Source organism: Lithobates pipiens, unplaced genomic scaffold (assembly GCF_037356315.1).
Source record: "Lithobates pipiens isolate NorthernLeopardFrog02 unplaced genomic scaffold, aLitPip1_a1.2 Scaffold_98, whole genome shotgun sequence".
In the NCBI taxonomy this organism is placed as follows: domain Eukaryota; kingdom Metazoa; phylum Chordata; class Amphibia; order Anura; family Ranidae; genus Lithobates; species Lithobates pipiens.
Genome location: NW_027507921.1, coordinates 219534 through 241196, shown reverse-complemented (window position 1 = coordinate 241196; position 21663 = coordinate 219534). Strand labels below are relative to the sequence as shown.

General features: G+C 41.2%; 1 protein-coding gene across 7 annotated transcripts in view; it reads right to left on the bottom strand.

Moving 5' to 3' along the window:
- The window catches only part of LOC143973780 (uncharacterized), a 183197-nt gene that overhangs the window by 75013 nt on the left and 86521 nt on the right, over window positions 1-21663 (bottom strand). For all 7 annotated transcript variants that reach the window (XM_077474635.1, XM_077474638.1, XM_077474632.1 and 4 more), the window contains 2 exons: window positions 8201-8302; window positions 5-111 (listed from right to left, as the gene is read on the bottom strand). In XM_077474635.1, the coding sequence (XP_077330761.1) occupies window positions 5-111; window positions 8201-8302 (209 nt within the window). The remainder of the gene's footprint in view (window positions 1-4; window positions 112-8200; window positions 8303-21663) is intronic.

Here is a 21663-nt window from a genome sequence, read left to right as displayed (position 1 = left end):
TCACCACAGACTTAAAGTTATTTTGAAATTCAACCGGATCACTTTTATAATCGTCAACTGTCAACTGAGGAAATCGCAGTATTACATTTACAGATGTTCTCACTGTTGTATCTGTAAAGCAATAGGTGTAGCTGTATTAGTACAAAGATGCATCCACATATAGCTACATGTACAAAATGCATTACCCAAAAGAAATATTGACATAAATAGTATGGGGTCATATTTAGACATGTGCACTGCCAAAAAATGTGTTTGTTTTAGTTTCATTCGTTTTTTTTTTCATCAGGTCAAACGTTATGATCAAAATTCTCAAATTCATAAATTCATAGATTCAAAAATTTGAAAATCTGGAAATTCGAAAACCCGGGAATTCAAAAATTCGCAAAATTCGTAAATTAGAGAATTCAGAAATTCAACATTTTTTTTTTTTAGTTTCAGAATTTCATTCTTATTTTCGGATTTTCGTTCTTTTGAATTTTTGTTCTTATTTTCGGATTTTCGGTTTGCCGAATTTTGAATTTTCGAACGTCCGAATGTTTGTATTTTTGGATTTTCGAATTTTCAGATTTTCGAATCTTCATTCTTATTTTCGGAATTTCATTCTTATGAATTTTCAGATTTTCGAATTTCAAATTTCCGATTTTCGGATTTTTGAATGATCAAATTTTCGAATTTTTTAATTTTCAGACTTCTGAATTTAAAATTTCAGATTTTCCAAATTTTTCGAATATTCAGAAAAATTTGTTAAACGGACTTTCGTTAATTCGGATATTTATGAATTAACAAATGTATCAAAATAAAAAAAAAAACAAATTTAGAACTAAACAAATTGCACATGTCTAGTCAGATTTGTCTCTCTATGTAATGTATGTGTTAGTTTGGGTTAAAGGCAGGTGCGCCCCCCTATCCATCTGTCCAACCCCTTGATCTACATGCAGGGTGAAGAACACATGGATTCCAATGGGGGGAGGGTTTTAGCACGTGATTAGAGCCAGAGGCTTTAATAGGCTTCAAAAAAGGTTGGGACCAGTTGTGTGAGAATAGCGAATGAATATTCACTATTCTCACACTGATCCTCCTCCTGGCCAATTAGGAAATGGGGTGCTAGCTGATCAGGGACAACCACCCCCCCAAAAAAAACACCAGCCGCCTCTGGTAAAAGATCATGTAAAACAGATATATTAGGTATGAGGGATTGTCGATATGGTTAAAGCAGAATTCCAGGCAAAATAGGACAAAAATGAAAAACCCATTAACCCTTTTGCAAGCCTATTTTGTGTTTCTTTAAATGTTTAAAAAAATAATAATTTCAGGTGAGAAGATTACTTCTATACCAGTCATTCCTCTACTACATGTAAAAATCATATTTTTCTTACTAGAAAATTACTCAGAACCCGCAGATGTTATATGAATATTTTTTTAGCAGACACCCTAGTGAATAAAATGCATTGCAGTATTTGCACAGCAATTTTTCAAACGAGATTTTTTTGGGGAAAAAAACACTTTCATAAATAAAACAAAACAAAACAGTAAAGTTAGCCCAATTTTTTTTTCTATAATGTGAAAGCTAATGTTACGCCGAGGGGTCATAGAGATGGCTGGGGATCATCTAGTCCATGGCCAGCTCTATGGTAAACCGTTGCAGCTGGCGGATTCATTCTCCAGCTCCCTGATCACATGGATATCAGAGCACGGCAGGCGGAGGGGGGGATCTCCCCTCTCATCGCCTTTAAAAGCAATCAAGAGGCTAAACAGCCACTATGATTGCTTTTAGTTTGCAGGAAATCACTGACTGAAAAAAAAGATATCTGGATGATTCCGGTAGCTGCACCCATCATTCAGATATCTCAAAGTCCAGAACATCATATGAAGGCCTATGGGTGGGAAGTGGTTAAAAAAAAAAATCTTAGTACCCTCAAACATTATATATTTTTTTTTAAAGCAGAGACCTAAGGCTCCATTCACACTAATACATTTTTGTGCTTTTTGCAGAAACGCAGGACATTATTTTTAACATGGGTTCCTATGGAACACGTTCACATCAATGCATTTTTGTGCCTCTGCGTTTTTGGAAAGGGTCAGGGACTTTTTTTCCCACAGAATGCAGCGGGTGAAGTATGAAGAAGACCGAAGAAGGATGACCGGAGAAAGAAGAAAAAGACTGGAGAAAGAAGAAGATGAAGAGCGGAGGAAGAAGAAGAGCAGAGGAAGAAGAGGACCGGAGAAAGAAGAAGACCGGAAGAAGAAGAAGACGGAGGAAGAAAACCTTTTTAATAAAAGACTTGTCAAAAACTGTCTCTTGTTTTTTGTCACACTACACTACTTTTGTTTGGTGAATGGGTAGGGGTACAATGTACTGGAACAGGAAAAGGTTTTACCACACTCAAATGACTAAGCAAATTTAAATTTGTGAAACGTGTTAATGTCTGCCAGGTCTGCACTGATGTCATGATGTCTATGATGTTGTCTGATGATCTTCAAACCTGTGAGTGCAGTCAAACGTTTTCCTGTTCCAGTGGCTTTTATCCAGATTGCGGACTGGACCTGCACCGTAAGGTTGAAGCATCTGATTGCTCTCCCCTGGAGCGGCTTGGCTTTGCTTTTTATCAGGGTACAATGTACCCCATACTCATTCACACAGAGGGGGCAGGTTAAAGGGGGCTTCTATATTCCGATAAGCCCCCCGCAGACCCCCACAACCACCGGCCAGGGTTGTGGGGAAGAGGCCCTTGTCCCCACCAATATAAATTGGTGGGTGTTGCAATTTTTAGGGAAAAAAATATACATTTTTGAATTTTAATGCAAAAAAACACGATGTAATACCCACTTTTTTTTTTAAATATAAAAGATGATGTTACACTAAATAAATAGATACAAAACATGCCATGCTTTAAAACTGTGCACCCCCATGCTTTTACTATCCATAGGTGAAAAGCCTTTACAGGTTAGCACATTAGATGTACACAGGAGGTCTGGTGCTAGAATTATTGCCCATGATCTGATGTTTGAGGTGATACCTCACATGTGTTGAATGATTGCTGTTTGCATGCATGCAGGACTGACTTCTTTAAATAGTGAAATTGTTCTAAAAATGTTTCCCCATCCCAAAAAGTTAAACCCTATTTAAATACTTACTTTTAGCCTGGATCCTGAGTTCTTCCCTGTATGTCCCTGCTCAGCAAACAAGTCATAATGTGTGCCACTTGGACTATTCATTCCTATGGCTAATCTTTATTCATGGTGGAACCCAGTCACCGTACAGCTCCCTTATATGTATTTTATCTGTGAATTTAGCCATTTATAGATACAATCCTTAGGGGCATGCTATTCCTGATAGGGAGGGGCACTGTCAGGACCTACTTCACCTGCTGGTGGCACTGGGGGATAGCTGTAGTTCCAATGTCCATCAGCAGATGAGAGCAAGCAGGTTTCAGTAATCAGTTCTACCTGGTCCCAGCAGTTGAAAGAGTACTTAAGCCTCTGTCTGCTAATACACCTTGCATCAGTCTTTGGATTTGCTTTGCTTGCTGCCAGATACTGAATAGTGCTGGGCGAGCGGTTTGGGCCAAGCAAAAGTTCGGCCCAAACATTGGCTGTTCGCCCATTCGGCGAACACCTGAATTTGCAGGGCACTTGGCGAGATGTTCGCCAGCCAAGCAAAGCTTTGCCCAATCAGGGCACAGTGAATAGCTAGTTGTTAAGGAGTGGGCCGGGAAGTCGGCAACAGTGTCCTTAACAACAGATGAGTCATCAGCTGTCAATGGGCTTCCCCGCTGACAGCTAAATGAAAAAAAAAGCAATAGAAAAATGTTAAAAAAAAAAAAGTATTGCCCTCCAATCCTTACCAGGCCAAAATTAAAAACAAAACAGTGTGGGCCCCCCAAAAACCATACCAAACCCTTAGATCTGGTGTGATTTTGAAGGGACCCCCAAAAATGCATATCAGACCCTTACTGGAGTAAGTGTAAAAAATAAATAGAAAGACAGTTTTTGACAGAAAAATAAAAAAACAATGTCCCCCCATGTAGATTCAATGACAATCATCGTCAATCATGACGCCCACCGGACATGAAAAAGAAAAAAAAAAACTCTGCATGCGACAAAGGATAACTGCCAACATTAGGCTCTGGCATTTGACAGTTTTTATATAGGTAGTGGGCGGGGCCACCTGGCAATGTCACCTGGGGGCACTTCTCCTTTGTGACATCACTGACCAAGCATGCACCCAGCAGCAGACCCAGAGAGCCTGGTATGGATTGGTGGGACCCCCACGCCGTTTTTTTTTTTTTTTCATTGCTGGCAATTTAGCAGTCATTTATTTTCTTTGTAAATGTCAGCTTTGCTGCAGCAGGTGCTATACATAATACAGATGTGCCACTTTACAGGCAGACTAAGGGACCCCTCCCCCCGGAACTAAATTTAAAGGAATTTTTCATTTTTATTATTTCACTTTATGCATCATTAAAATCACTGCTCCTGTAAAAACAATCATTTTAAAAAAACAAAAAAAAACATTTGCATTGATTAAAGTTCCCCAGGACCTCCATACCCATTTTATGGGCAATAACTTGCATATAAGCCTTCAAGATGGGGACTTTTAATTTTTCTAGTTTTCTAGTTCAGGTCCCATAGACTTTAATAGAGTTTGTGAGTCGGCTTTGAACTTTTTACATGTTCGGGAGCTCTGGTGTGAACCTAACCAGGGGGTGTTCGGCCCTCTAATACTGAATGAGATTTTTACCTGCTCTTGTTCTAGCCCTGCATCTGGTACTCTGCACTCTGCTGCCTTACATCTGCTTCCCTTGATCCTGTACCTAGTCCAGGTGCACCCTTCCTTGCATCTTCAGTATTCTCTGTGACCTGCGCACCCCTTCTTGTACATATTGTATATTGTTAGTTTGTTAGGCATCCTGTTACTTTGTTAGGTATTTTGCTTATACGGTTATGGTTCATTTGTATGTTCACAGTTTGCTGGTCCGTGCAATTTTTTTTATTTGCTATTAATACATTTACTTCACTATAGTTCACTTCACTATACTTCACAGTTTTGTTTTGTAGCTACGCAGATCTGGCCATCCCTGTTGCTGAATCTTGACGGGTGCATGGTCTGAATATCAGAGGGGTCAATGGCCTGAATACCCTCCCTAAAACTGGGACCAAATACAGCTATATATATTCTACCATATATCCCTGTACCCCCCAAACCCCCCCCCCCCCCCCACACACACACACTTCAAAGTTGAGTTCCAAAACTGGAGTAAGATGACCTAAATACAATATGTCCTGCTCTTCCTGACCATAGCCAAACAATAAACAGCACCATCGGGAGAAAGGGGGTTTAGTTATTTGCCTGGAGTTTAGCTTTAAAAAACATGCTTAATGAAAACACAGGGGTATGTACAGTGACTATAATGGCACAGATCTCATTATGCATTATATAGGAAGTCCCTGGTGTATTTAACTGCACCAGTTGCACATTAGAGTTTTTTTTTCTCAAAATTTTTTTTATTTTATTGAAAAAGTTACAAGGTAAATGTGCAATACAGTACAGTCAACATAGCATTTTGCAGTGGGTCACTTAACTAGACACAACATTGAGAGAATACTTAACATCATTCAAGGCGACTAGTCTTGCATTAAAACATAGCAATAAGGAGTCCTCTCAGTGTGTACTGCTTTTGAAAGCCAACCCCTAGGGGCGATTAGAACAATGCCAATGAGACCATTGTTGACAGGTCCAAACAATGGGAGATTTGGTTCCGGAGGGGTTAGCCTCTATCTCGCAACATGGGTCGTGAGAGAACGTGCTAGTGTTGTGGGGTTTAGTCACATGCATTAATACGGAGGAAGGAATGGTTAAGAGGGGAAAGAAAGGAAAGTGGAGAAAGGTAGGGAGAGAGAGGGGTGGAAGGGGTGGGAGAAAGGGAGGGGATAGGGACCGCTCTCCATCCCAACCCCCACTTAGGACTTGTGGATGGGGTGTCCCACTAGTTTGTTCCGGTAACCGTATCAAGGGGCGTAAAGTGAGACTTATAGTTCTCGGTGGATTTAAAGTGGGTCCAGCATGCCCAGGTGGTTCTGAAGCTTTGCAGACGTTCTTGGGAGATATGAATTAATTCCTCCATTTCCTCGATCTTAGAGATCCTCGTTAGCCATTCCCTAATGGATGGTGTGTCTGTAGATCGCCAATGCACAGGAATGCAAAGCCTAGCAGCATTGACCATATGCATGGCAAGTGATTTGTAATAGTGTCTCTTAGGAAGAGTCGAGTGATGTAGGAGGTATTGCGCTGGGCTAAACTCTAGGGGGAGTGTAGTAACTTGTGTTGTTAGGGAATGCACCTCTCTCCAAAACTGTTGGATTGAAGTACACTCCCACCAGATATGGAGCATTGAGCCTACCGCCTTCTTGCATCTCCAGCAAATGTTAGAGATTGTAGAGGAGAATTGGTGTAGAAGAGCAGGGGTTCTGTACCATTTGGTTGTGATCTTGTAGCAATTTTCTTGGATTGCTACGTTTAACGAGCCTTTATGAATGTGCTCACATATATCCTCCCAATTGTCATCCGTAAGGGTCACCTCAAGGTCCCTTTTCCAGGAGCGTTGTGAATCGTTCCTGCTAGGGGTTGAACATTTCCCCTGGAGTAGAGTGTATATGCATGATATTAGGTGCCTTTGAGGGGTTGTGCGTGTGTGTAGGGATTCAAAGGCAGTAAGCTGTCTGCTCCACAGTGTAGATGGAGCTGGCGACGTGAAGAAGTGTCTCAGCTGTCTGTAGGTCCAAAAGGGGAATGTTTTAGTACGTGATGAGGATACCAAGTCTTCATAGGAACGTAGACGTCCCTTGTGGAAAAATTGGTGCGCCAGTACTTCCTCATGAGGCCATTCCCTGGAGGAACGCCTCAGAATTTCCGGGGGGAAAGTCAGGATTCCCCCGCAGAGGAGTCAACAGGCCTGGGTATGAGGACAGTTGGAAGGGTACCATAGTCTTCCTAAAGGCCATTAATGTGGGGTAGATAAAGGGGTGCGTCACCAAGTCTCGGGGCCATAGAGAGGGTTTCTTTCAGGGGATTATATGTAATAAAGTATCCGTGAAAGAGTTCTCCAAACCGACCCAAGTATTCTCATGTTTGTGGGCTTTCCAATCGACCACTCTGGTCAAATGACAAGCTAAAGAGTACTTATGCATATCAGGTAGTCTGATCCCGCCTTTGCTTTTGGCATGTGTGAGCTGAGAATAACTAATACGTGCAGTGCTGTTTTTCCATATGAAAGCAGCGCATGATTTTTTATATGACGAAAAAAGGACTGGGGAAGGTGGATGGGGATTGTCTGCATTAAGTAGAGTAGACGGGGGAGAATTATCATTTTTACTAGGGCTGAACGCCCAAACCAGGAGACTTTAAGGCTGGCCCAATCCTTCAGGTTCGATTGAATCTTAGATAACATGGGTATAAAGTTGCGGTGATAGAGGTCAGGTAGTCTCCTAGGTATGTGTATACCCAAATATGGGATTGAGTCCTGTTTCCATATGAATGGGAAAGAGTCTTGGCAATGTAGTACTTCAGAATGGGGGAGTGAGATATTCAGGGCATAAGATTTAGAGAGATTGATTTTGAGATTTGACAAGTCGCCAAATAGTTTCATATCTTTCAGTAGACTAGGTAGGGAGACTCGAGGCGTTTGGAGTGATAATAGCATGTTGTCAGCAAACGCTGCTGTTTTAAATTCTCTATGTGGTGTGGCAATCCCCTTGACGTCAGGATTTGCCCTGAGCTTGATTAATAGGGGTTCTAATGTCAGGACAAAAATGAGGGGCAAGAGGGAACATCCCTGACGTATCCCGTTACTAATGGTAAAGGCGTTCAACAGGTGGCCATTCACTTTCACCCTCGCCGAGGGGTTGGAGTATAGTGCAGCTATGTAGAAGCACAGTTGGGGCCGAAGGCCTATACCCTTCAGTACTTCCCGCATGTAGTCCCAGGCCATCCTGTTGAACGCCTTCTCCGCATTCAGGTATAGAAGAAATCCCTGGGTTTTTGAGGAGGTGAGCCAATGATGTAGATTTAAGGTACGTGTGGTATTATCTGTCGCCTCCCTACCTGGAATGAAACCCACTTGGTCGGAAGATATGAGGCTGGGTATGAGAGGTGCACATTAGAGTTTTTGAGAATATAATCTTTCGTAATAGTGAAATTTACCAATTTCAAACTGGCTTTCAATTGTCTCACATAAGGCCCCGATAAAACCTTCAGGACATATGCACTTAATTCCATCATCGACTCCTCCATTCTCACATTTAGCTAGAGAAAAACAACAGAAAAAATAGTTAGAGACATGCACATATATACATACATAATAAATTACTATATGAGCTTGTACCAAATGTTTTCTACCCAACTATGGAGAATTTTAGAAAAGGCAGTGCAAGCAACAGGGATGAGATAAAACTGAGAGTTTTCACGTCCCCAAAATTTTTGCCATTAGATTTTGGTAACTTTTGCCATTTTGGGTAAATTCATTCAAGTCAACTGGGGAAAGCAAAACTAGGGCAAAAAAAGGTCTTTGTATGGCTCCTGAGGGTTACAGAAGCTCCTTTCAACTATCCTGGAACTGGTCTTTTGCAATGGCCCCTTATTAGCCTCGTTAATGTATGTTTTTTTTTTTTTTTTCTAAAGAAAGAAAAAAAGTCAGAAAGCATGTAAAATGAATGTACACAAATAACAATTAGAAGAAAAAAAAAAAAAACACAAAACATTCAATGAAATACCCTATACTACCCTGAATACATCCCCTTTCCAAACACACACAGCATCCAAATAAAGGAGGAAAAAAAATAAGATTTCGCCTTTGAAGCTCAATGAGCAAAATGGAGTTTCCAAACCAAAATTTAGGATCAGAAAAAGAAATGAATAAATTCACCAAAAGCACTCCATTACTCTGTGACGAGGAACTAACTAGTGGCTTTAAGTGACCAGTGCCTTAACCAATTAAAGACCAGGCCTCTTTTTCAGACTTGGTTTTTACAAGTTATAAACATGTTTTTATGCTAGAAAATTACTTAGAACCCCCAAATATTATATATATATTTTTTTCTAACACCCTAGAGAATAAATTGGCGGTCATTGCAATACTTTTTGTCACACCATATTTGTGCCACGGTCTTACAAGTGCACTTTTTTGGGAAAAAATTTACTTTTTTGGATAAAAAAATAACACAACAGAAAAGTTAGCCCAATTTTTTTTTTATATTGTGAAAGATAACGTTACGCCAAGTAAATTGATACCCAACATGTCAAGCTTCAAAATTGCGCCCGCTCGTGGAATGGCATCAAACTTTCACCCTTAAAAATCTTCATAGGCGACGTTTAAAAAATTCTACAGGTTGCATGAGTTAGAGAGGAGGCACGCGAGCTCGTCGGGACAGGATGCTTTAAAAAAAAAAAAAAATTCTTATTGGTTTTATTTGATTTTATTTATTTTTACACTGTTTACAATTTTTTAGCCCTGCTATGATATGGAGACGGGTGGGGGACATATTAGCCTCACTCGTCTCCATATCCAGCGACGGACAGGTCCCGAGGGATCTTGCAGCAAATCCGCAACAGAGACCACCATTACTCCAAAGATGGATACCTCGGTTGTGGCAGCAGCTGCTGTCATTACCAAGATAGCCATCTTCAAAGTGCTGACGTATATGTACAGGAGCCGGTCAGCAAGTATATTTTAACATTTGTAGTGAAATTTGGGAAAACCCCACTCTATGTTTGTTCTGTGTTCCTATTCATACCGCATACTTAAAAATAAAAAATAAAAAGCTTTTTAATTACTTTTTATCTTTTTTGATATTTCTGAGAAGAAGGCTGACTGCAAGCAATTCTCAGCTAAACCAATATGGTCTGTCCCAATACATAGCTGGGCTGAGGACTGGCTGAGTCCAGTTCTTATTAACATGCAACGGTGAAGTCTAGCCCCTAAATCTTTAAACTTTTGTTAAGACAGACAGGGGTTGATTTACTAAAACTGGAGAGTGCAAAATGTGGTGCAGCTTTACATGGTAGTCAATTGGCTTCTAACTTCAGTTTGTTCAATTAACAAATTAACCTCCCTGGCGGTATGATTCAGTCTGGATTTAGATGCTGAAAGCGGTACAATTATTTTGCACAGAAATCTGGCTTTTATATTGTAGTCCTGTAATTCTTAGGCCCCGTACACACGGGCGGACTGTTCGCCCAACTTTGTCCGCTGAACAGTGTTTCAGCGGACAGTCCGCTCGTGTGTGGGCTTCAGCGGACAGTTTCAGCGGACAGTTTCAGCGGACAGTCTGACGAACAAAGTTTTTCGGAATTCCCGTAAGACAGTCCGCTGAAACTTGGTTTGAGCGGACAGTCCGCTCGTGTGTAGGCTTGTTCGTCAAACTAAGTATCGCGCATGCTCAGAAAGAATTTACACGGCGAAGGTTGCATTGCAGTGTATAGGACGTAGTTTTTCTAGTCCCGTCGTACGTGCCGTTCACGTCATCGCGCACGCTTTCAGCGGACTGTTCGTTTATCGTGTGTGGTCAAGTCCGTTCATGCAAATTTTGAGCGGACTATTGGTCGTACTGTTTGACGAACAAAGTTGGGCGAACAGTCCGCCCGTGTGTACGCAGCCTTAGGAATAACGCTCTTAAATCTGTTCAAACCAGAGTCTAGCAGACATCCCGGGTATGATAAAGTTTATAATATAATAAAGAATAATAAAAATTATTCAATAATGTAATAAAATCCTAAAACACTGAAAAATTTACACTTTTTGGTTGCTATGGACAATTTCCAAATTCCAGGCAGTAAAAAACAGTATTTATAATATAAAAGTGCATGCAGGGCATTGCACAGACCACTAGACCACACAGACCACTAGGGACAAAGGGGGTGTGTATTATTTAATACAGCACTGTAATCTGTAAGATTACAGTGCTGTGTGTGTTTAGTGTGTTTTAACTTTTTTGAATTTGCCGCCGTTCTCCGCTCCCGTGCACCGTAACGTCGCAGGGAACGGAGCTCGGCGGCATTCGGCACTGTGAATCGAGCGGAGGACAGCTCGATCACACAGCGCAGCGGACATCGCTGGATCCAGGGGACAAGGTGAGTAACTCTCCCTGTGTCCTCCCCTGCATCGAGCGAAGCCATCCCGAGTCTGGCTTGGGGTTACCGCTCCTGTCAGTATATTCCTACCCCAAGCCAGACTCGGGATTACCGCTAGGGGGGTTAAGGGCCGCCCGCCGCAGTTGTACATCGGTTGTTTGAAGTGGAATACCATTGCTAGCTAGCTGCTGCCATAACCCCGATATCCTCTTCAACAGCAGGCAGTCCGCTAACCCATAAAAGTAGTCTCCATGCTGGATTCGCAGCAACATCCCCTCCCACCGAGCTCCGGTCATCTCCACTGCTTACCAGCGCCATCGGTAGCAGCGGAGATGATCGGGTCCTCTCCCCTCACAGGCTGGATGCCGAGCGAGGGAAAGATGGCCCCTACTCGGCTCCACACCATTGGATCAAACGTCACTTCCGCCCAATGGTCTTAAAGGGAATTTTTTTATTTTTTTATTATTATTGCATTTTAGTGTAAATATGAGATCTGAGGTCTTTCTGACCCCAGATCTCACATTTAAGAGGTCCTGTCATGTTTTTTTTCTATTACAAGGGATGTTTACATTCCTTTTAATAGGAATAAAAAAATATTTTTTTAAAAGGACAGTGTCAAAATAAAAAATAAAAAGCAAAATAATTAAGGAAAAAAAATGTAAAGTGCCGTGTCCCGCCGCACTTGCGAAAAACATATGTAAGTCACGCCAGCATATGTTCAAACCACTCATGTGAGGTATCACCGCGATCGTTAGAGAGAGAGCAATAATTCTAGCCCTAGAACCCTTTCACACTGGGGCATTTTTCAGGAACTTTAGCTCTAAAAAAGCGCCTGAAAGAAGCCTCAACTGCAATCCCAATGTGAAAGCCGGAGTGCTTTCACACTGAGGCGCTGCGCTGGCAGGGTATCAAAAAAAGTCCTGCAAGCAGCTTCTTTGAGTGCTTCAGCTTCTTTGAGTGCTTTTGGAGCAGTGAATACACCGCTCCTGAAGCGGCCCTTCCCATTGAATTCAATGGGAAGTGCCTGCAAATCACCTGCAAAATGCCTGAAAAGTGACTGCAAAGCGCTTTTGGCAACAGTGCTTTGTGGGCACTTTTAACCCTTTATTTGGCCACTAGCAGGGGTTAAAAGCTGGCAGTGTGAAGGGCTCTTAAAGCACTTGGGCTTTCACATGGGGATTGCAGATGAGGCTTCTTTCAAGCGCTTTACAGGCGCTTTTTTTTAACGCTAAAGCATCTGAAAAACACCCCAGTGTGAAAGGGGTCTAAACCTCCTCTGTAACTCAAAACTGTTGACCTGTAGAAATTTTTAAACATCGCCTATGGAGATTTTTAAGGGTATATAGTTTGTCGCCATTCCACGAGCAGGCACAATTTTGAAGCGTGACATGTTGAGTTTTAATTTACTTGGCGTAACATTATCGCCAAAAAATTCACTTGTAAGACCACTGCGCAAATACGGTGTGACATAAAGTATCGCAATGACTATATAATGTCTGGGGGTTCTAAGTAATTTTCTAGCAAAAACAAATAAAAATTATTTTAACTTGTAAACACCAAGTCAGAAAATTAGGCCCAGTCCTTAAGTAGGTAAAGACTTAAAAAAAAAACCCAGCAAACATTTCAAACTTACCTGCTCCTTCTCTTCTAGGTTTCCCAGCCACTGCTCATGGCCCCTCCCTCCTGCCAGGCGCCCCCAGAGCAAGTAACTTGATATGGGGGCACCAAGCAGGCTCGCTCCCAGGCCTCTGCACTTTGTGTCCATTCATACACAGTGTCGTGGCTCGACCCCATTCACTCTCTCTCCTCATTAGCTCACTTGCTGTGACTGACATCAGTGGGAGCCAATGGCTCCCATTGCTGTCTCAGCCAATAAGGATGGGGAGTCTCTGAAAAGCCGAGGCTCTCATGCACATTGCTGGATCGCAATGGGGCCCAGGTAAGTATTAGAGGGGCTGGGGGACTGCTGCACAGAGAAAGTTTTTAACCTTCATGCATAGAATGCATGACGGTACAAAACCTTGAGTGTTTAGAACCTCTTTAATCTTTGACAATAAAAAAAATGGAAGTTGTTTGGTTTCTATGCAACGCTGCACCAGGTTTTGCACTCTCAAGTTTGAGTAAATCAACCCCACAGTTTTCAACCCCACAATTTTTGTAGCTGCTCACAAATTTTTTATAAAAATGACTGGAGCTCCTCTTTAGAGTGACTTAGAAAAATACTGGTTCCTAATGTTGCAGTATACAATGAAATGTTTACCACTGCAAGTTAAGTTTAATGTTTGGTTATATTTTTGTTTGTGCTTTTACTTTTATTTTTTTCTTCACAGTATCCTATACACAACTCATAGCATTCAAAGGGACAGGTATGTTGTGAACCTACAAAATTTGAATCAAAACTTTTCCGTCACTAAATTTTTGGACATTCATAGTCATTTCAGACTACAGATTGCTCACATGGAAGTAGAATTTAAAGCTATTATCAGGCTAGTATGTACTTACTTTTTCCATCTTATTAATATCCTTTTATGAGTATAAAGTCTTAACCATCCAGCAAAAAGAGCGTCGATGTGGCAAATGGCTAACACCCAGCGATTTCAAATATTGTGTATACAAGAAACCCATTTCAAAACAGGCGCTATTCCCACTTGCACCCATAAGAACTTTCCTCGCATATTTACAGTATCAGGCCAACAGAAAAAAAGAGGAGTACTTATTGCCATACATCATTCAGTTAATTTTCAATTGCATGAATCTATTGTAGATACCAATGGACGATACCTCATATTAATATGTACCATTGATAATACACTTACTACATTGGTAAATGTGTATGCGCCTAATAAAAGGCAATCCCATTTTCTGAATGGCCTGATGAGAAAAATAGGTAAATGCCGAAAAGGTGCCTTAATAATTTGTGGAGACTTCAACACAATACATGAACAAGAACTAGACACTTCTAATCCCAAAACCAGAACCAACTGTGCACTTAAATTTTTTTTGAATAAAAGCGATCTCTATGATGTATGGAGATGCCATCATCCTGGAGATCGTGAATACACATATCATTCCCTGGTACATAATACCTATACTCGTATCGATTATATTTTTACGGATAAGTGGTTATTGCAGCGGGTGAGGGAGTCTGACATTGCACCCATCACTTGGACTGATCATGCCCCAATTAGTATGACTATTCTATCTAAACACTCTCAAACGGCCCATTTTCTATGGAGAACAAATGCATATCTTATCAAAATGCCTACCTATGCTACAGCTATACAAAACCAGATAACTGAATTCTTTAAATATAATGTGGGATCGGTGTCAGACTCCGCCACCCTATGGGGTGCTCATAAAGCATTTAGTAGGGGAATCCTAATGCAACTGAATGCTCAATTCAGGAAAAATAAAACATTGAGAAACTTACTGCTGACATTAAAACATTAGATTCCCAAAACCAATCTCACCCATCACAACAACTGAAAACTAAACTACAAATATTACGACAGGAACTCAGAACGACTTTATTGGATACATTTGAAAAACATACTAGAAAACTTAAAGCTAAATATTACCAGCAACAAAGCAGGAAAAAACATGGCACTTCGGATCAAAGGCAGATATTCCAAATCAAAGATTCCATATCTATACCACCCTATTACTAGAGAAAAATTGCAAGACCCCCAAGACATAGCGAATGCATTTAGCTGTTATTATAGCTCCCTTTACAATCTTAAAGATGAGTCACAAACTCCCACACCTACCCCGAAGATAATAAGTGATTTCCTAGATACTATTAGTCTCCCATCATTAACTACTGATCAAATCTCTGATCTTAACGTCCCATTTTCAGTGGAAGAAATTGCTAGAACTATAGACTCCCTGCCCAACAATAAATCTCCGGGCCCAGACGGAATGATAGGAGAATACTATAAATTACTTCGAGATATACTGGCTCCCCACTTATGCTCACTTTTTAACGAAGCGGCATCCAAATCAGAATTTCCGGCTGAGATGCTTCAGGCCTTGACCATAACACTGCCGAAACCAGGCAAAGATCCCAATGCTCCCCAAAATTTCAGACCGATTTCATTATTGAACATTGACATCAAAATATACGCCAAAGCAATAGCGAATCGACTGATGAACTACATACCAGACCTCATTCACAAAGATCAATCTGGCTTTACTAAAGGTCGACAATCTTCAGATGCAACAAGACGTCTGATTGATATTATACACTTCACTGAGAGACATCAAACGCCTTCTCTGCTCCTTTCTTTGGATGGTCCAATGGGGCTATTTACAGTCAGTGCTTTTAAAATTCGGCTTTCATGGAAATGTTTTATCGGCAATTTTTGCACTGTATAAGGGCCCCTCAGCGAGAGTATACACAAATGATATGATGTCTAGGCCCTTTGGCATCTCGAATGGAACACGACAAGGTTTCCCCTTATCTCCTTTAATATTTAATTTAGCCATCGAACCTCTAGCAGAACGTATACGATCTGACACAAAACTATCTGGTATAAAAATTGGGCAAATAGATAATAAAATAAGTCTGTTCGCAGATGACATAGTGCTTATAGTGTCTGATCCTATTTCATCTCTCCCGAATCTCCAAAATATACTAACGACCTTTGGAGCAGCATCATATTATAAAATCAATGAAACTAAGTCCAATATTTTAGACCTAGGATTAGATAACACAACCAGGCAGTTATTGTCTAATAAATACCCCTACCACTGGAAAGACGAGGGGATTTCTTACTTAGGAATCACTCTCACTAACAAAACAAAACAGTTATTTAAAACAAACTTTTTACCATTTATGAAACATTTTGAAACAGATCTGACAACACTTAGTAAATTCGAATTTACATGGGCTGGTCGCCTGGCAGCTTTCAAAATGATGACCTTACCAAAATTATTATATCAACTCAGGTCCCTTCCAATATGTATCCCTAAATACTACTTTAAATCCTTACAAAGCAGTTTGGGAAAATATCTATGGAATGGCAAAAAATCCCGTTGCGCATACCATATACTAATTAAACATAGAAATATAGGTGGTGGGACCGTACCTGATCTACAGGATTATTATGATGCAACTCTTTTGACCCAATTGCAAGAATGGTTCTTGCCTACTCCTAAAACTTTATGGGGACAAATTGAGAAAGACATCACACGACAGCCTAATATGCAATTCTGGTTACTTAGTAGGAAAGTTAAGTCCACAATTACAGCTCAATACCCACCAACGGTGAAAGCGACGCTACACTCTTGGCAGAGAATCATCACATACAAATGGGATAAAACTCCAATCACGGTGTTAAACCCTCCTCTAACAATTATACCAACATTAATTCCTGGCGTACAAATACACGACTGGAATTTGGGTCGGGATATCAAACTTGGTTCCTTCTTCCAACAGGGCTCATTAAAGTCTTTTTCTCAGTTAAGTAATGAATTACAGCTTCCGAATTATGAGCGATCTACATATATTCAAATAGAAAAGTGTCTGCTACACAATCCACAACTCAGAGCTTCAATCCCGGTTAAAATATGGTCTTTCCTCAATAACCATGCCACCTCACAGAAAGGAGTAGCTACAATATACCCAATTCTAGAGGAAAAAAACATACCCAGCAAACTACCTTCCTTCCTTAAATGGGAACAAGATTTGGGGCAAGACTTTTCAATTAAACAATGGATGGCTTCCCTACGAAGCATATATAGGGCCACTGCATGTGTTACACTATGGGAACTGGCACAAAAAATTGTTCAAAGACAATACCTGACTCCACATATCCTAGCAAAATTCAAGGGGAACTCATCACCTAATTGCTGGAGAAATTGTACTCAATTGGGGACCCTATTTCATATTATGTGGGACTGCCCAAGCTTACATAACTACTGGCAGGCAATCTCCCATTTACTCACTTCCGTAACAGGTATTGTCCTTCAACTTTCACCAGAACTAGCCATTCTGAATATGAATTTACATACGATTCCCAAACAATATCGTAAAGTAGTAACACATATACTTTTAGCTGCGAGACTATCCATAACTAGAAAATGGAAAACTGACTCTCTTCCTACTATGACAGAAGTTATAGAATTAACCCAACTCCACCACTCCTACGAATTGTTATTTCCTAATGACAAATCCCTATATATTAAGGATAGGGATGAGCTTCGTGTTCGAGTCGAACGTACGTTCGACTCGAACATTGGCTGTTCGTCCGTTCGGCGAATTCCGAACGTTTGGGCCGTTCGCGTCAAAATTCGAGTGGCCCACAATGCACTGCGATGGCGCAGTGCATTGCTGGCTCGTGATTGGCCAAGCATGCACTGTGACCCCGCATGCTTGGCCAATCGCAGCGCCAGCAGCGAGGAGAGCCATGATTGGCCACAGGCATCCTGCCTGTGGCCAATCATAGCTCAGGCTGTGTAGTGCATGCCCCACACTATATAAGGCCGCCTTTGAGGCGGCCTCGTGTAATGTGTTAGCATCTGAAGCAGTGGGTGTTCTGTGTACCTTCAACACAGTACACACCGATCATTTTTGGCTGATTTCCTATCTTGCTGCTGTGTAGTGGTTGTTGTCTGTGCCCTGACCGCAGTATACACCACTATATTCACCTCACCTATATAGCTAGTGATCTAGCTTTAACCACTTAACAACTGCCCATTGCCGATTAACGGCTTCAGGGCGGTTGTTTAACTCTGAGAGGCCGTTAATTAACGGCCTCCCAGAATTCTGCTCTCGCGCGCCCCCTGGGGCGCGCACTCGAGAGCATCCGGGGCCGCCGTGTCCACAGGACCCGACGCATCACGGATCACGTGGTAAACGGCCGCTCGTCGCGGCCGTTTACCACGTGATTGCTCCGTCAAATGACGGAGTGATCACTTGTAAACAAACCGGCGTCATGTTATGACGCCGGTTCCTCCCTCCCCTCTCTGTACCGATCGGTACAGCGGAGGGGAAAGAGATCGGTGTCAGCAGCGATGTGGGCTGCATCTGCAGTGCCCACATCGCTGCTCACCGAATTTAACCCCTCAATTCCCTGCCAATACTCTGCAATACCAGTGCATACTCTGCAGTACCCTGCCATTACTCTGCAGTACCCTGCCATTACTCTGCAGTAACCCCCATTACTCTGCAGTACCCTGCCATTACTCTGCAGTACCCCCCAATACTCTGCAGTACCCCCCAATACTCTGCAGTACCCGCCATTACTCTGCAGTACCCGCCATTACTCTGCAGTGCAGTACCCTGTCATTACTCTGCAGTACCCTGCCATTACTCTGCAGTACCCCCATTACTCTGCAGTAACCCCCATTACTCTGCAGTACCCTGCCATTACTCTGGAGTACCCCCCAATACTCTGCAGTACCCTGCTATTACTCTGTAGTACCCCGCCAATACCCCGCCAATACTCTGCAATACCCTGCCATAAATTGCCATACCCAGCCATACTCGGAGATACCCAGCCATACTCGGTGATACCCTGAAATACCCAGCCATAGACGCCCCCCACCCCTCACCGCCCTCCGGTGCTTCTACCAACTCGCCAGTACGATCAAAGCCAGAATCTTTTTTTTATTTTTTATTTCAGGCTTCCCAGCCTAGAGGTGAGATGTGGGGTCATATTGACCCCCAGATTTCACTGTAAAGAGGACCTGTCACCCCATATTCCTATTACAAGGGATGTTTACATTCCTTGTAATAGGAATAAAAGTGATCAAAAATATATTTTTGGGGAAAAAAATGTCAAACTAAAATAAATAAAGTAAAATGAACAATAAAAATAAATATTTTTTTTTTAAAGCACCCATGTCCCCATGTGCTTGCATGCAGAAGCGAACGCATGCGTAAGCCCCGCCCACATATGAAAACGGTGTTCAAACCACACATGTGAGGTATCGCCGAGAACGTTAGAGCGAGAGCAATAATTCTAGTCCTAGACCTCCTCTGCAACTCAAAACATGTAACCAGTAAAAAAAAATTTTAAGTGTGGCCTATGGGGATTTTTTAAGTAGCGACGTTTGGCGCCATTCCACGGGCATGTGCAATTTTGAAGAGTGACATGTTTGATATCTATTTACTCAGCATAACTTCATCTTTCACTTTATGCAAACATTGGGCTAACTTTACTGTTTTTTTTGTTTGTTTTTTAAGCACAAAACTGTTTTTTCCCCCAAAAAAACGCGTTTGAAAAATTGCTGCGCAAATACCGTGTGAGATAAAAATTTGCAACGACCACCATTGTATTCTCCAGGGTCTTTGCTAAAAAAAATATATATATATATATATATATATATATAATGTTTTGGGGTTCTCTGTAATTTTCTAGCAAATAAATGATGATTTTTACATGTAGGAGAGAAATGTCAGAATTGGCCTGGGTGCTCCAGAACGCCTGATGGCGCTCCCTGCATGTTGGGCCTCTGTATGTGGCCACGCTGTGTAAAAGTCTCACACATGTGGTATCGCCGTACTCGGGAGTAATAGCAGAATGTGTTTTGGGGTGTAATTTGTGGTATGCATATGCTGTGTGTGTGAAATAACCTGATAATATGACAATTTTGTGGAAAAAAAAAAGGAAATAGGCCGTCAGTACTTCAGGTGTGATCAATTTTCAGATATTGGCACCATAGCTTGTGGACTCTATAACTTTCACAAAGACCAAATAATATCCACCAATTTGTACTTATTTTTACCAAAGATATGTAGTAGTATGAATTTTGGCCAAAATTTATGAAGAAAAAATTACTAATCTGCTAAATTTTATAACAGAAACGAAGAAAAATTCATTTTTTCGCAGAATTTTCGGTCTTTTTTCTTTTATAGCACAAAAAATAAAAAACTGAGAGGTGATTAAATACCACCAAAAGAAAGCTCTATTTGTGTGAAAAAAAGGACAAACATTTCCTATAGGTCCAGTGTTGCATGACTGAGTAATTGTCATTCAAAATGTGAGGGCACCAAAAGCTGAAAATTGGTCTGGTTATTAAGGGTGTTTAAGGGCCCAGTGGTCAAGTGGTTAATAATAGAGCTTGCAGTCAGCAGTGTTAGGAGATAGTGCATGCTGTCTGCGTGCTCTGTACCCAGTACATACCGCTATAATATAGGGCAGGCCCCTACTTTCAAACATCCAACTTACAAACATCTCCTACTTGCAAACGCAAGGAGACAGCAGCAAGTGAGATGAAAAAAGATGGACGACAAAACAAATTATACAGGGGTGATAACCCTTCCCTATGTTTTCCAAAAAGCTTAAAAATAGTTTTTTTGACTGGAGCTACACTTTAAAAATGTACCAGTTGAAAATTACAAACAGATTCAACTTAACACAACAAACCTACACAGTCCCTGTCTTGTTTGCACCGCCTGTATACTGCTGTTCTGAGTACATAGGGCCTGGGGGTCACACGCATTTCCTTTTTTTAATATGGGTACGGGGTTCCCCTTAATATGCGTACAAGACCCAAATAGGCTGGTAATGGGCAGGGAGGGCTACCCATGCCATTTTTCTCAATGATTTTCAACCATATTGCAGGAACCAGATATAACATTAAAACCGCAAGCAGTTTTAAATGGTGTTATTTCCGTTTAATGTCATTTTGTGCAGGGACTGTTCTAAACACGGGAAACACATGGCACTTCACAGGCATACTACAGACACCCCCCAGGCACCATATTTAAAGGAATATTTCACCTTTTTTTTCACTTTAATCGTCATTAAAATCAGTGCTCCCGCCAAAACGGCCATTTTTAAAACTTTTTTTTGCAGTGACCCATGTCCCCTGAGGCAGGAGGCAGGTCCCCAAACCCTTTTTAGGACAATATCTTGCATATTAGCCATTAAAATTAGCACTTTCCATTTCGAACGTTCGAGTCCCATAGACTTCAATGGGGTTCTTACGTTCGTAACGAACGCGGGGGTCGTTCGCAAGTTCTGGTGCGAACCGAACCGGGGGGTGTTCGGCTCATCCCTAATTAAGGAACAACAACTATGGGAACCTTGGAGTACATGGTACAAAAATTATACTTCCACAATTTAGATAATGCTGATTCTTTAATCATATAGAAGAAAGAACTCCTGTGCGTTTTAATATTTTTTTTTTGGATGGCTTTAAAAATAATTTCATAACAAAGTGACAAATATATCACATGTTTGTTTATCTGAATTGAGCTGCGGAGTAAGAATAGATCTTTATTTTCCTTCATAAAAGATAACTACTGTGTTTGAATTTCCTTTAGGATGTTGGACTAGGTACTCCAAGACACAGATAGATCCCTTGAGGGGTGTCTTGGGGTCCAGAAGTGGCCATTATCCATATCGCTATTTATAAATCTTACAATAATTATATTACGGACTTTATTATACAAATTCTAAGAGACTTACTCTTGTTCGAGTCCCTTTATGACTATGAATATTAGATACTTGGGAATACTACTTTATTCCTTATTGTGGATTATTTGTTTATATGCTATATTGTGCTGAGAAAACCCTGTCACTACATTA